The sequence below is a fragment of the Colobus angolensis genome, unplaced genomic scaffold (assembly GCF_000951035.1).
Source record: "Colobus angolensis palliatus isolate OR3802 unplaced genomic scaffold, Cang.pa_1.0 Scaffold15, whole genome shotgun sequence".
Classification (NCBI taxonomy): domain Eukaryota; kingdom Metazoa; phylum Chordata; class Mammalia; order Primates; family Cercopithecidae; genus Colobus; species Colobus angolensis.
Window position 1 is genome coordinate 7,243,092 of NW_012114599.1, and position 9,794 is coordinate 7,252,885.

General features: G+C 54.0%; 1 protein-coding gene across 1 annotated transcript in view; it reads right to left on the reverse strand.

Annotated features, from left to right (window-relative positions):
• Positions 1–690: 690 nt before the first annotated feature.
• The window catches only part of PKDCC (protein kinase domain containing, cytoplasmic), a 9,984-nt gene continuing 880 nt past the window's right edge, over positions 691–9,794 (reverse strand). Inside the window, exons 2-7 of the mRNA XM_011935924.1 lie at positions 5,853–5,975; positions 4,916–5,187; positions 4,209–4,288; positions 3,832–3,939; positions 1,841–2,014; positions 691–1,628 (exon numbers count right to left, since the gene is read on the reverse strand). Coding sequence (XP_011791314.1) covers positions 1,543–1,628; positions 1,841–2,014; positions 3,832–3,939; positions 4,209–4,288; positions 4,916–5,187; positions 5,853–5,975 — 843 coding nt within the window. The 3' untranslated portion in view covers positions 691–1,542. The remainder of the gene's footprint in view (positions 1,629–1,840; positions 2,015–3,831; positions 3,940–4,208; positions 4,289–4,915; positions 5,188–5,852; positions 5,976–9,794) is intronic.

Genomic DNA, 9,794 nt, shown 5'->3' on the forward strand with positions numbered 1-9,794 from the left:
TCCAAAGGTTTGTGTCCATCCAGAATATTCTAGAAGTAGAATGGTGTATAGGACAGAAGATGTGGGTTTCAAGTCAGAAGCCCTGCATTCATGGCGGCACTCTCTAGCCTCCATGTGATCCCGAACCCGCAGGTCCTTGTTTTTGCTCTGGGCTTCGATACAGACTGGCTAGACCTTCCCTCCTAAAATCGACAAAATGGAAGCTGGTCTTTCCACAGACCCTCCTTTCTTCTGACTGTTCATATATTTCATGTTCAGAGAAAGACTCAGAAAAGCTTAGTGCCCGTGACCTTGTGGTGGGCCCAGGCCAGGTCCAACCCTGTGCAGAGGTAAAGCTGACCCACCTGCAGGTTGTTCGGGTACCCCGGGTGACCCCTTCATGGCTGACATCCCACCATGAGCACCTTACTCCACTGGGTTAGGGCTTCATACTTAAGAAGCTGGTCTGTAAAAATGAGAACTTCCTTGGGGGAAAAGGGAGTCCCCATGTCTTTTTTGGGGACATGATGTGGAGGGCCCAGTGGGAGGTGGGCACCATGGGTGGGAGCAGAGCCTGAAAACACTTTGTGATGACTTAAGAGTTTGCTGCTGAGATTTCACTCATCTTCCCCTGTGACACACGCATCCCCACAAACATATACCAAGGACATAACTGAGGACCAAGAGTCACAACCTAAGAAACTGTTGCTGGGGAAAAGTTTGCTGTGAAACATCATTTTATTAACTAATTTTATTATTATTTTTTTTTACAAAAATAAACAATTTAATGAACAAGAAGTACAAAAGATTCTGGATATTCAAACTCCAGGAAGGGGGAGAGCCTGGTTTTGGCTGCTTTGCGGCTTTCATTGAAAGCAAATGAGGCAGAAAGGCCCCGGCCCCACCCCCACCCCAGGTCCTGGCTCAAACCGCACCTGCTCCCCTCCAACCCCAGTCTTGGCTCATACTGAGGTGTGCACCTCTGCCCCTGAACCCTGGGCTGGCCTGGGAGTGCCTGCCCCCTGTCGGGAGGTCAGAGATAGCCTCCCCAGGTACAGAATCACCCACATCCTGGAGCTTCCCCCGCCAAGTCTCCTGTCCAGACCTAAGCTGAGAGAACACTCAGCGATGGATTGTCCCCACGCAGCCCCCCGCCTGCCGTGGCAAGTACAGCAGCAGCAGCAGCAGCAGGGGCTTTAGCTACATTCTCACACTACTGAACACAGTGATGGGGCTGCTCACAGAACTGTCCCAGGGAGGGACACAGCCCCTACTGGGGAGACTAGCCTGAGCTTGCTTGCAGCCCAGAGGGTTGGAGAGGCAGTCATCCCCCCAAGATTCCTGGACTAGAAGCCAGCAGTCCCATAGCTAGGCTGGTAAACTCACATTTTAACATTTGGCATTATTGCACGTTTGTCCTGGTCACATCGGTCTGTCTGGGATGTCAGCTTTGTCTGCAGGGGTTCCCAGGTGACATGCAGCACTGCCAGTGCAAGTCACTCCCTCCACAGGCAAGCCCCACTGCTGAGGATAGTCAGCTGGTCAGCCGAGCCCTCAGACAGGTCAGCCTGAGGCCTTCACATATGTAGTCTTGTTGGGATCAGGGACCACTTGGCTCCATCCAGTCTTGAAAAAGACCAGCTGCCGACCTAGGGGGCAGAGGTGAGAGGTAACAGGGCTGGATGTTTCTCTTCCTGGATGCAGGGCCATTCTCCCTAATTTGACTGCCTTGAAGACACGTATACCTCTCTCTCATCATCTCAGCACCCCCCTTGACTTACTTACGATGGGCCACCACTATCTATCAACCTCCAAAGAGGTCCTGCCATCTCCCTTGGAAGGGCTTCTGCCACTGGCTCACCTGTCCAGGTGGTCTGGTTGGTGACCACAAAGGCCCGACACTGGGCATGGCTCTCACAGACGTCCACAGCCTCAGCCAGGTTGAACACTGAAAGGAGGCAGCTCCCATGGTGGTAGGATGGCCAGCAGCGATAGTCCTCCTGGGGGATGGTGCTGTCTGGGATGCGCTGGTACTCTGTGGGTTGGGGATGGAGTAAAATGAGAACTCTGTATGCCCAGGTTTGAGTGCCCAGGGATGTGTCACTTTCTGAAAAGGGCAGCAAGACTCATTGCCTAGGTCAAAGCTAAAGTCCAGCCCAACCCTCTAGCATGGAGATGAAGGCAGCTACCACTGTTGAAACTGGGCTGATTCATCAAAAAAGACAAAGCACAGACTTGGTTTTCAGGAGATACATATCTCCCAAATCTAAGGGCACATAGCTGGGTCAGGCAGTACAAGATAGCAGGCACATACAAGGGGGACAGACATATACAGGGACCCATGGAGTCTCGGCTGTCTAGGCGAATTGCTGAGGTCAGGACATTTTAGACAGTTAGAGCCAGGCTTCTCAAACTTCAATGTGCACGTGAATCCCACCAAGGACTCTCGTTAAAATGCAGATTCTTCTTCTTTATTTTTTTTTTGATGGAGTCTCACTCTGTGGCCCAGACTGGAGTGCAGTGACACAATCATAGCTCACTGCAGCCTTGAAATCCTGGGCTCCAGGGATCCTCCCATCTCAGCCTCCTGAAGTGCTGGGATTACAGGTGTGAGCCACCATGAGATTCTGATTCATGAGGTCTGGGGTGGAACTGAGAATCTGCACTTCTAACCAGCATCCAGTGTGGCCTGCAACGGTTCAGAGCAACCTTCATTCACATTTTCTCCTGGCCTTGGGGAGAGAAGTTAGGCAAGTTCCTCAGAAGGGCCTGGGATGGAAGGGAGTCAGGGGTTTTTGAAGTTAAGAGGCATGCAAATGGACTGAAATGCAAAAAATCCACGGCTAGAGTGGGGAGGGAGCTGGAGAGAAAATCTGAGATCTCATTCTACAGAGAGAGCCTCAGAAGCTCTGAAAACTCACAATCCAGTGAGCTGCTCGGCTGCTGGCCTCTTGTTTGCTCCTGTCTTTCCCACTGCCTGGAGAGCCCCAGCTCTGGGCTGATAATGCAGAAGCCCTGGGCCTCTGGCCACCCCGCCCTCCTGCCTCCTTCTACCAGGGACTAGACCAAAGTCCAGGGCTGACTGTGATTTACAGCCCCATAAACGGCATCCTCAGGGACAGAGCCAGCCATTGTTCACCTCGTTAAACTTTATTTACAGGGCTAACAGGGCTCCCCTACCCCTAAGACTAGCCAGAGCTCCTTGAATATGGAGGCTGCTCACCCCTCAACCCCTGCCAACCCCAGCTAAACCCCAGGGCTTCAGCAGAAGGACCACAGCCTGAAACCAGTGGCCAGAATTCTCCCCCTGCCCTTGGGGCTTCCTGGCTGGTTTCAGTGTGTGCCTCCCCTAACATCCAGTGCCCTTCTAGCTCCGGGAGATTAGAGGAAGGAAAGGGAAGCAAACACATACTGTGTTCCAGCCGTGTCATAGGAACTGCACTAATTGCTTTCACACATTTCACCTGACATTTAATTCCCATAAGAATTTGGTGAGGTGGGTAATGGTGAACCCAATTCACAGATGAGGAAAGTGAGGTTCAAGGGGTAACTTGCTCAAAGTCACATAGCCAGTACATGACAGGGTTTGGAGCCATCCAGAGTAGGGTGTCAGTGTCCACCCCCAGGTTGAAGGCAGAATTATAGTTGCTCTAGCTCAGCTAGAGATGGAACCTCAGATTACTCCATGTCAGCCCCTCCACGATTCTATGTGAGCCCCTAGAGTGGCCTTTGGAGACAAGGGTAACCAGAGAAAGGGTTATAGAGAAATAGGCCACTTAGCCTAATTGGGCAGGGTCATTCACCCTCCCACCTGTTTCTCGCTTCCCTGTGGATCAGGTTGGGGTCACTCACCAGTACTGCTGCTTGCCGTGGAGTTCTGCAGATACTGCCCACTCCGATACAGGTGCAGCACCTTCTCCAGCTGGGCCAGGGTCTCGTCCACCCCCCAGGCGAGCTCTCCTGCAGAGTGCAGTGTGGCTAAGACAGGAGGCGTGGGGCTCCCACTCCTCCCTGAAGTCAGCAGCCAGCTGCTCCCCGCTCTGCCTTCAGAGCCTGTGCCCCAGTGAACAGAGGGTTGGGGAGTGGGGAGGTTGCGGCAGAATGCCACCTTAGGAAGTGATGGTTTCTGGACCCCCTGCTGCCCTGGGTTATTTTTCTCCCCACTTTTGCTGGGGGTGGGGGGTGCGGGGGGAAGGTGCCTGGAAGCAGATGGGCCCTGGAGAGCTCACCTGTGGCGTTGACAATGCTGTCCAGCAGAGGACGCAGTGAAGGCGGGGCACTGTGAGGCAGGAGGTATGTGAAGAAAAACCTGTGGCAGAGAGAAACCAGTGGCTCAGGGATCCAGCCTTTGGAGACACATCCTTCCTCTATTCCAACCTGGGGTAAACGCTAACCTGGCCAGGGAGCCGGATCCCTCAGGCTTAGCAACCAGGCAGGCTGCTGTGAAGTCTACTCAGCCTCGGGGGAGGGGGCTGGGTGCATGCTAAGACCACACCTAACTTCACACTAACCGAAACCAGGGGCCTGCTTCCCATCCCTTCCCAGGACTTGCCCACCTCCCAGCCCCACATCATCCCCTGACTGACCCTGGTGTCAGAGCAGCCCCATGGCTGGGGCCCAGTGAGGAATTTCCCAGAGCACAAGGGCCGGGGTAGGAAGGGAAAAGTGCCAGTTCCACCAGCCCTAGGCTCGGAGTCCAACACTATTTTAAGAAGCTTCCAGCTGCCACCCCCTAACACAGATTCTCCTTGGAGCTATTTTTAGCCTCCCCATCAGAAGCCTGAACGTTCCCTTCTGGACAGGGTAGAAGCCTTCCCTCACTCTGGTCAAGGCTGAGTCTCCCTGCCCAGCTGGCCTCCACGTTGGCTCTCTTCCTGCCATGCCCTCCTGGCCCATTCTCCTTCGATGGAGTTCCTGAATCGGGGGTGGAGGTCACCTGTAGGCATTATAGAGGTTCCGCTTCTCGTTCATGCCCTCGCACCAGCCGTGGGCTGAGCAGGGCAGGGTGAAGTTCCTGGCCGGAAACTCGAGTATGCAGTCAGCACTGCCTGCACACGGCGTCTCCTCCACACGTGCGTCATCCAGGTCCGTCACTTTGAGCTCCCCATCCACCAGCACAAACTGTCGAGGGCGGAAGTCTAGCAGAGTGACGGAGCCCAGTGGGGAGTGGGCCAGGTGGTGGAGGAGGCGGCCCAGGCTCAGGCAGATCTGAGGGGCAGAAGAAAAGACTGCTCACTGCTTCTCTCCTGGGTGGGGGTCTGTGGGACTCGAGGGCGCCCTCCTTGTGCAATCTGAACTTTGCTTGTGGGGGTTGGCACTTCTCTTCTGTAGGTCCCAGTGCTCCACAAAGGCCAAGGTCAGCAGCCTTAGAGAGGAGGCCAGTGATTTCCCATTAACTCTCAGCTGGCCTGACCCTGCAAATGATATGGAGTGGGTGGGAAACGGCAGCAGCGAGGGTCTGGGGATAATGCGTCTCTTCCCTGAAGTTGCATCCTGAATGTAGTTTTAGTTCAGTGTATGGAAATAGCGGGAGGGTCAAGATGGTCTTTCCTAGTTCTAGGACACTGGCCCTCCCACAGTCAGGCTGAGTGTGAGTGTGTGAATGCTCCCCTCTTTAAGGTGCCAGCCCCCACAAGCTGATGTGTACATGGGCACAAGGAGGGGTGAGGAGGGCAAGAGCACAGAATGTCGGGATCCTCTACGTCTTCCTTCTTTTTTGAACACTTTGACCGGTGGCTGAGTCAGCCTGTGCGCCTTCTTCCCCTCCCTCTCCCAGGGTGGAGGAGGAGTGGGAGCTGCTCTGGAGGGCTGGCCTTCTAAGGGAGAACCATCCTAGCAAGGAGCCCAGGGCCCAAGCCCTCCTCTAAGCTCACTCGGAATCGATCCTCCCAGGAAGTTTGCAGCAGCTGGATCATTTCTACAGGGGCGCCCAGCTCCGTGATGGTGGTCAGGGTGTCTGGGATGTCCTCGCTGTCCTGGTAGCAGTAGCCATAGAGCTGGAGAAAGCCGAGGGCAGGTCATTAGGTCACAGGGTGGGGGTGGGGACAGGGAAGAGCTAGACTGTCAGGTTCCCCCTCTCTCTCCCTCCACCATCCCTAGGCCTCTGCTTCAGCTCAGGCCAGAAGAGAATGCAGCGTTGCCTGGGAAGCATGCCCTCTCTTCCCTGCAGTCAGACTTCCTACTCATCGTGCCAGCCCTTCACCCCTTCCGACTCAGGTAAATGGGCAGGTCTGGCCACTGGGAGTTAACCACGTGCCAGGCACCCTGCTAAATTGCTTTATGTGCATAACTCAATTCTTATAATGGGCACAGTAGGTACTATTATTATCTCCAACTTCAGGTGAGGAGGCTGACTCAGAGAGGTTAAGTTGCTTGCATAAGGTGGCACAGCCGATCAGTGCAGGAGCTAAGATGTGAATTTGTGCCACTCAGATTCCACAACCTGTTTTTCTTTCTTTCTTTCTTTCTTTCTTTTTTTTTGAGAGAGCCTCGCTCTGTTGCCCAGGCTGGAGTGCAGTGGGATGATCTCAGCTCTGCTCCACCTCCTGGGTTCAATCAGTTCTCTTGCCTCAGCCTCCCGAGTAGCTGGGATTGCAGGCACTTGCCACTATGCCCAGCTAATTTTTGTATTTTTAGTAGAGAAGGGTTTCACCATGTTGGCCAGGCTGGTCTCAAACTCCTGACCTCAAGTGATTTGCCTGCCTTGGCCTCCCAAAGTGCTGGGATTACAGGCGTGAACCACTGTGCCCGGCCACAATCTGTTTTTTCTAAAAATGCTGTTTGCTAATACACAAGCCAGCATACGGTTGGGCATTATCCCTCCTCCCCTCCTCCAATCTGTATCCCTCACCATTTCTACCTTCTGGCAGCTTCAATTTTCTCTGTGTGGGTCTTGAGGGAGGAAAAACAAGTTCCCTCAGATTGGTAACAAGTGTTGATAAGAACAAGGTACCTAAGGGCACATGCTGGGGTGTGTTTTGCATATGAGTGATGTGTATCAGTGGGGTTGGTAGTGAGTGATGATTCCTCCTGGAAGATCAGTTCTTTTGGGGTTACCCTCACAGGGAACTGCCCACTCTATATCATGCAGGGAGAAGCTCTGCACTGCCCAGGGACTTCTGGGAAGCACAGTCTGACTGTCACTACCACTTAAACAGCATCCTCAGGCTTCTCCCTGGCTCTTCCAGCATACTCCACAGCAGCCAGGGGCTCGTATAGTGTTCAAAACAACCAGCACCCTGTGGGGTAGAAACACAAAGGCCGAGTTGTCCAGGCCCCACTGGGGGAGAGGAGAACTATGCGGTGGAGGGGTGGGGATGCTAAGCCCATGGCCTGGATATCCCTGTGCACTGTCACCCTCATATCATCGTTCACACCCTCCCCAGAGCCACTCTAGGTCCTCACATGTCCTCTTCCTGCCCTAGGAGTGCCCCCTCAGCTCTCCGTCATCCTGCTGGCATGGGGGAAGGCCTCACTCTCGGGCTGTGACTTGGGGGGCCAGGGCAGCTCCAGGCACCCTCTTCTCTCTCCACCCCCTTCCCATCAGTCCAGGGAGGCCCCAGATCCTGGTGGGGTGGGGGGAAGGTAAGGGGAACAGCCCTGGGGCCTGGTTCTCATTTTCTTGCCCAGAGTCTGAGCCTTTGTGGGAAACTTCTGAAGGTTATTACACACCCGGAGGTCATTAAATGCGCTGTTAACGAGGTATTAATCAACACCCCTCAGGAAAAAATAAAAAGACACCATTAACCCCCCCAGGAAGCGTGAGGCTGAGCATTTCAGTCACATCTTTTGTTCAGCTGGGAGAAGAAATATACTTTAGCAGGGCCAGAATCTGGGCCCAGGCAGGCCTGGGGGCCCCAGGATGACAGGGGAGAGGTGGGGAGAGATTGAGGGGAGGGAAGACCCCTGTGCCCTTTGGCCCTGGGCTATAGAGGAGTCAGTCACATAAGGGAGTGTGTGTGCGTGTGTCAGGGGTGGGATGGGGAGGGGTCAAAGAAGATGGATGGAAAGATCTTGCCCAGGCAATCCGCATGACCAGAGAAAGCCCTGGGAGGTGCAGAGTGGGGCCTGCTAGCCTGGGCATTTTCTATTAGAATCCACTCACCAACTCTGCGCTGCTCAGAGAGGAAGGGTGGTGGGCCTGCACCACTAGGAACTCTAGAAATGTTCTCTGACTCCTCCCTAGTTCAGCAAACAGTCAAATGGTTTTGAAATTTTAAATGACTCAGACATATTAAAGCAGCATTATTTCTAGTTCCCCATACACCTGTCCTGAAGCCTCCTGGGCATCCCTGCCAGCAAAGACAGCCGGTTGAGGAAGCCAGAGCGACATGGGCCTGGGGGTCAGAAGATGAATGGGGGAGAGCCACCCTCAAAGCAGTCCCTAAACTCACACTAAAGGGCCCCCACTTTTCACTTTTCCTGGGTAGAAAGGACCTGTGACCCTCTCTCCCTTAGCAACCCTGTGCCCTGGGGCCACTAACTCTCGTCTGGGACTCTACAATAAAGAGTCACACAGCCAACCCCAGACAACCCTGGTCTTGGTTTGGTGAGGGAAGGGTGAAAACTATTCTGTTGTAATTTGTTCTTTGGTGCCTTCAGAATCGGGCTGGGGGCCTGACATTTCAGAGGAGGACCGTCCTGTGATATATGCGTGGGGCGTTAGCTGAATGCTTGTCAGGAAGTTTGGGCTGGCAGGAAGAGTGAGGCAGAAGTTTCTTAAAAGATAGGAAAGCACATCAAACGTCAAACTCGTCTGAAGGGAGAGGGGTCTTGAGTCAAGCAACTAAGACTTTATGTCCTGCTAAGTCACTCAAGATCTCTCCACTCCCTCAGGATCTTGCTGACACCCTAGAGTTTCCAAAAAGTTCCCAAGAGTCCCTGGGAAGCAAAGAGTACAAGATCCTCCCAGTCAGAATGGCCACGTAACCAGGGGCTCACTCCCTGAAGCTGCAGACAGACACAGTGTGAGCTGTGCAGCCAGGCTTCACTACACGCAACTGTTGGTTCTGCCTGAGCTCCCGAGACCAGCTTGGGGCCCAGGGCCCGGTCACAACTGTCTGACCAGGGTGGGGGAATACAATGGAGGAGGGTGAGACTGGGAGCCAACAGGAGTATAAACAGCTTTTCGGCCAATCTCTCCTACTCTACGATACCCACCCATCTCCCTCCAGGGCTGGGGCGCCATCTCACTCCTGAGGAAAGGAGAGAGGGACTCCTGGGTTTCCGGTCATTTCTGCTGGGTGCAGAAAGGTTAATTTGAGTGGGCTGGGAGGTGGAAGGTGTGTGCAAGGTTCATCCGTTGGGGAGGCTGCACACACCCCATGTTCACCAGGCCAACAGCGGTCAGGGATTCCCCTCTCAGTTTGCTCAGACATGTGCAAAGGGAATAGTCTGTCTAATCTTAGGATGGAGGGAGACCTGAAAGAGAGGACATAGTGTAAGGGCAGTGCTAGGACTGTGAGAGGCCCACTCTAAGTCTAGCTTGAGGGGACAAGGTGGGGGTTTCAGCTCTCCCATGTGTCTCCAGCGAACAGGCGAGGCAGAGTCCCATTGAGTAGGAACCTGGGCATTTGGCCTTCTCAACCTTCCAGACTCTTGGCTATCTATATACACTCAGACAGTGTGACATTTAGATCCTCAGGCTGCCAGTCTGTCCACTGAGCTGAGACCTTGAGGCTTCTCCAGGGAATCAAGGACCCACTTGAAGGTCTGGGGAACCCTTGGTTCACTTCTGGGAAGGGCTGTGTTCCCTTTTTCTAGCCTGGTCCCCAGCCCCCTTCCAGTGTCTTCTCGGGTGGTGCTGGGGGTGGGTG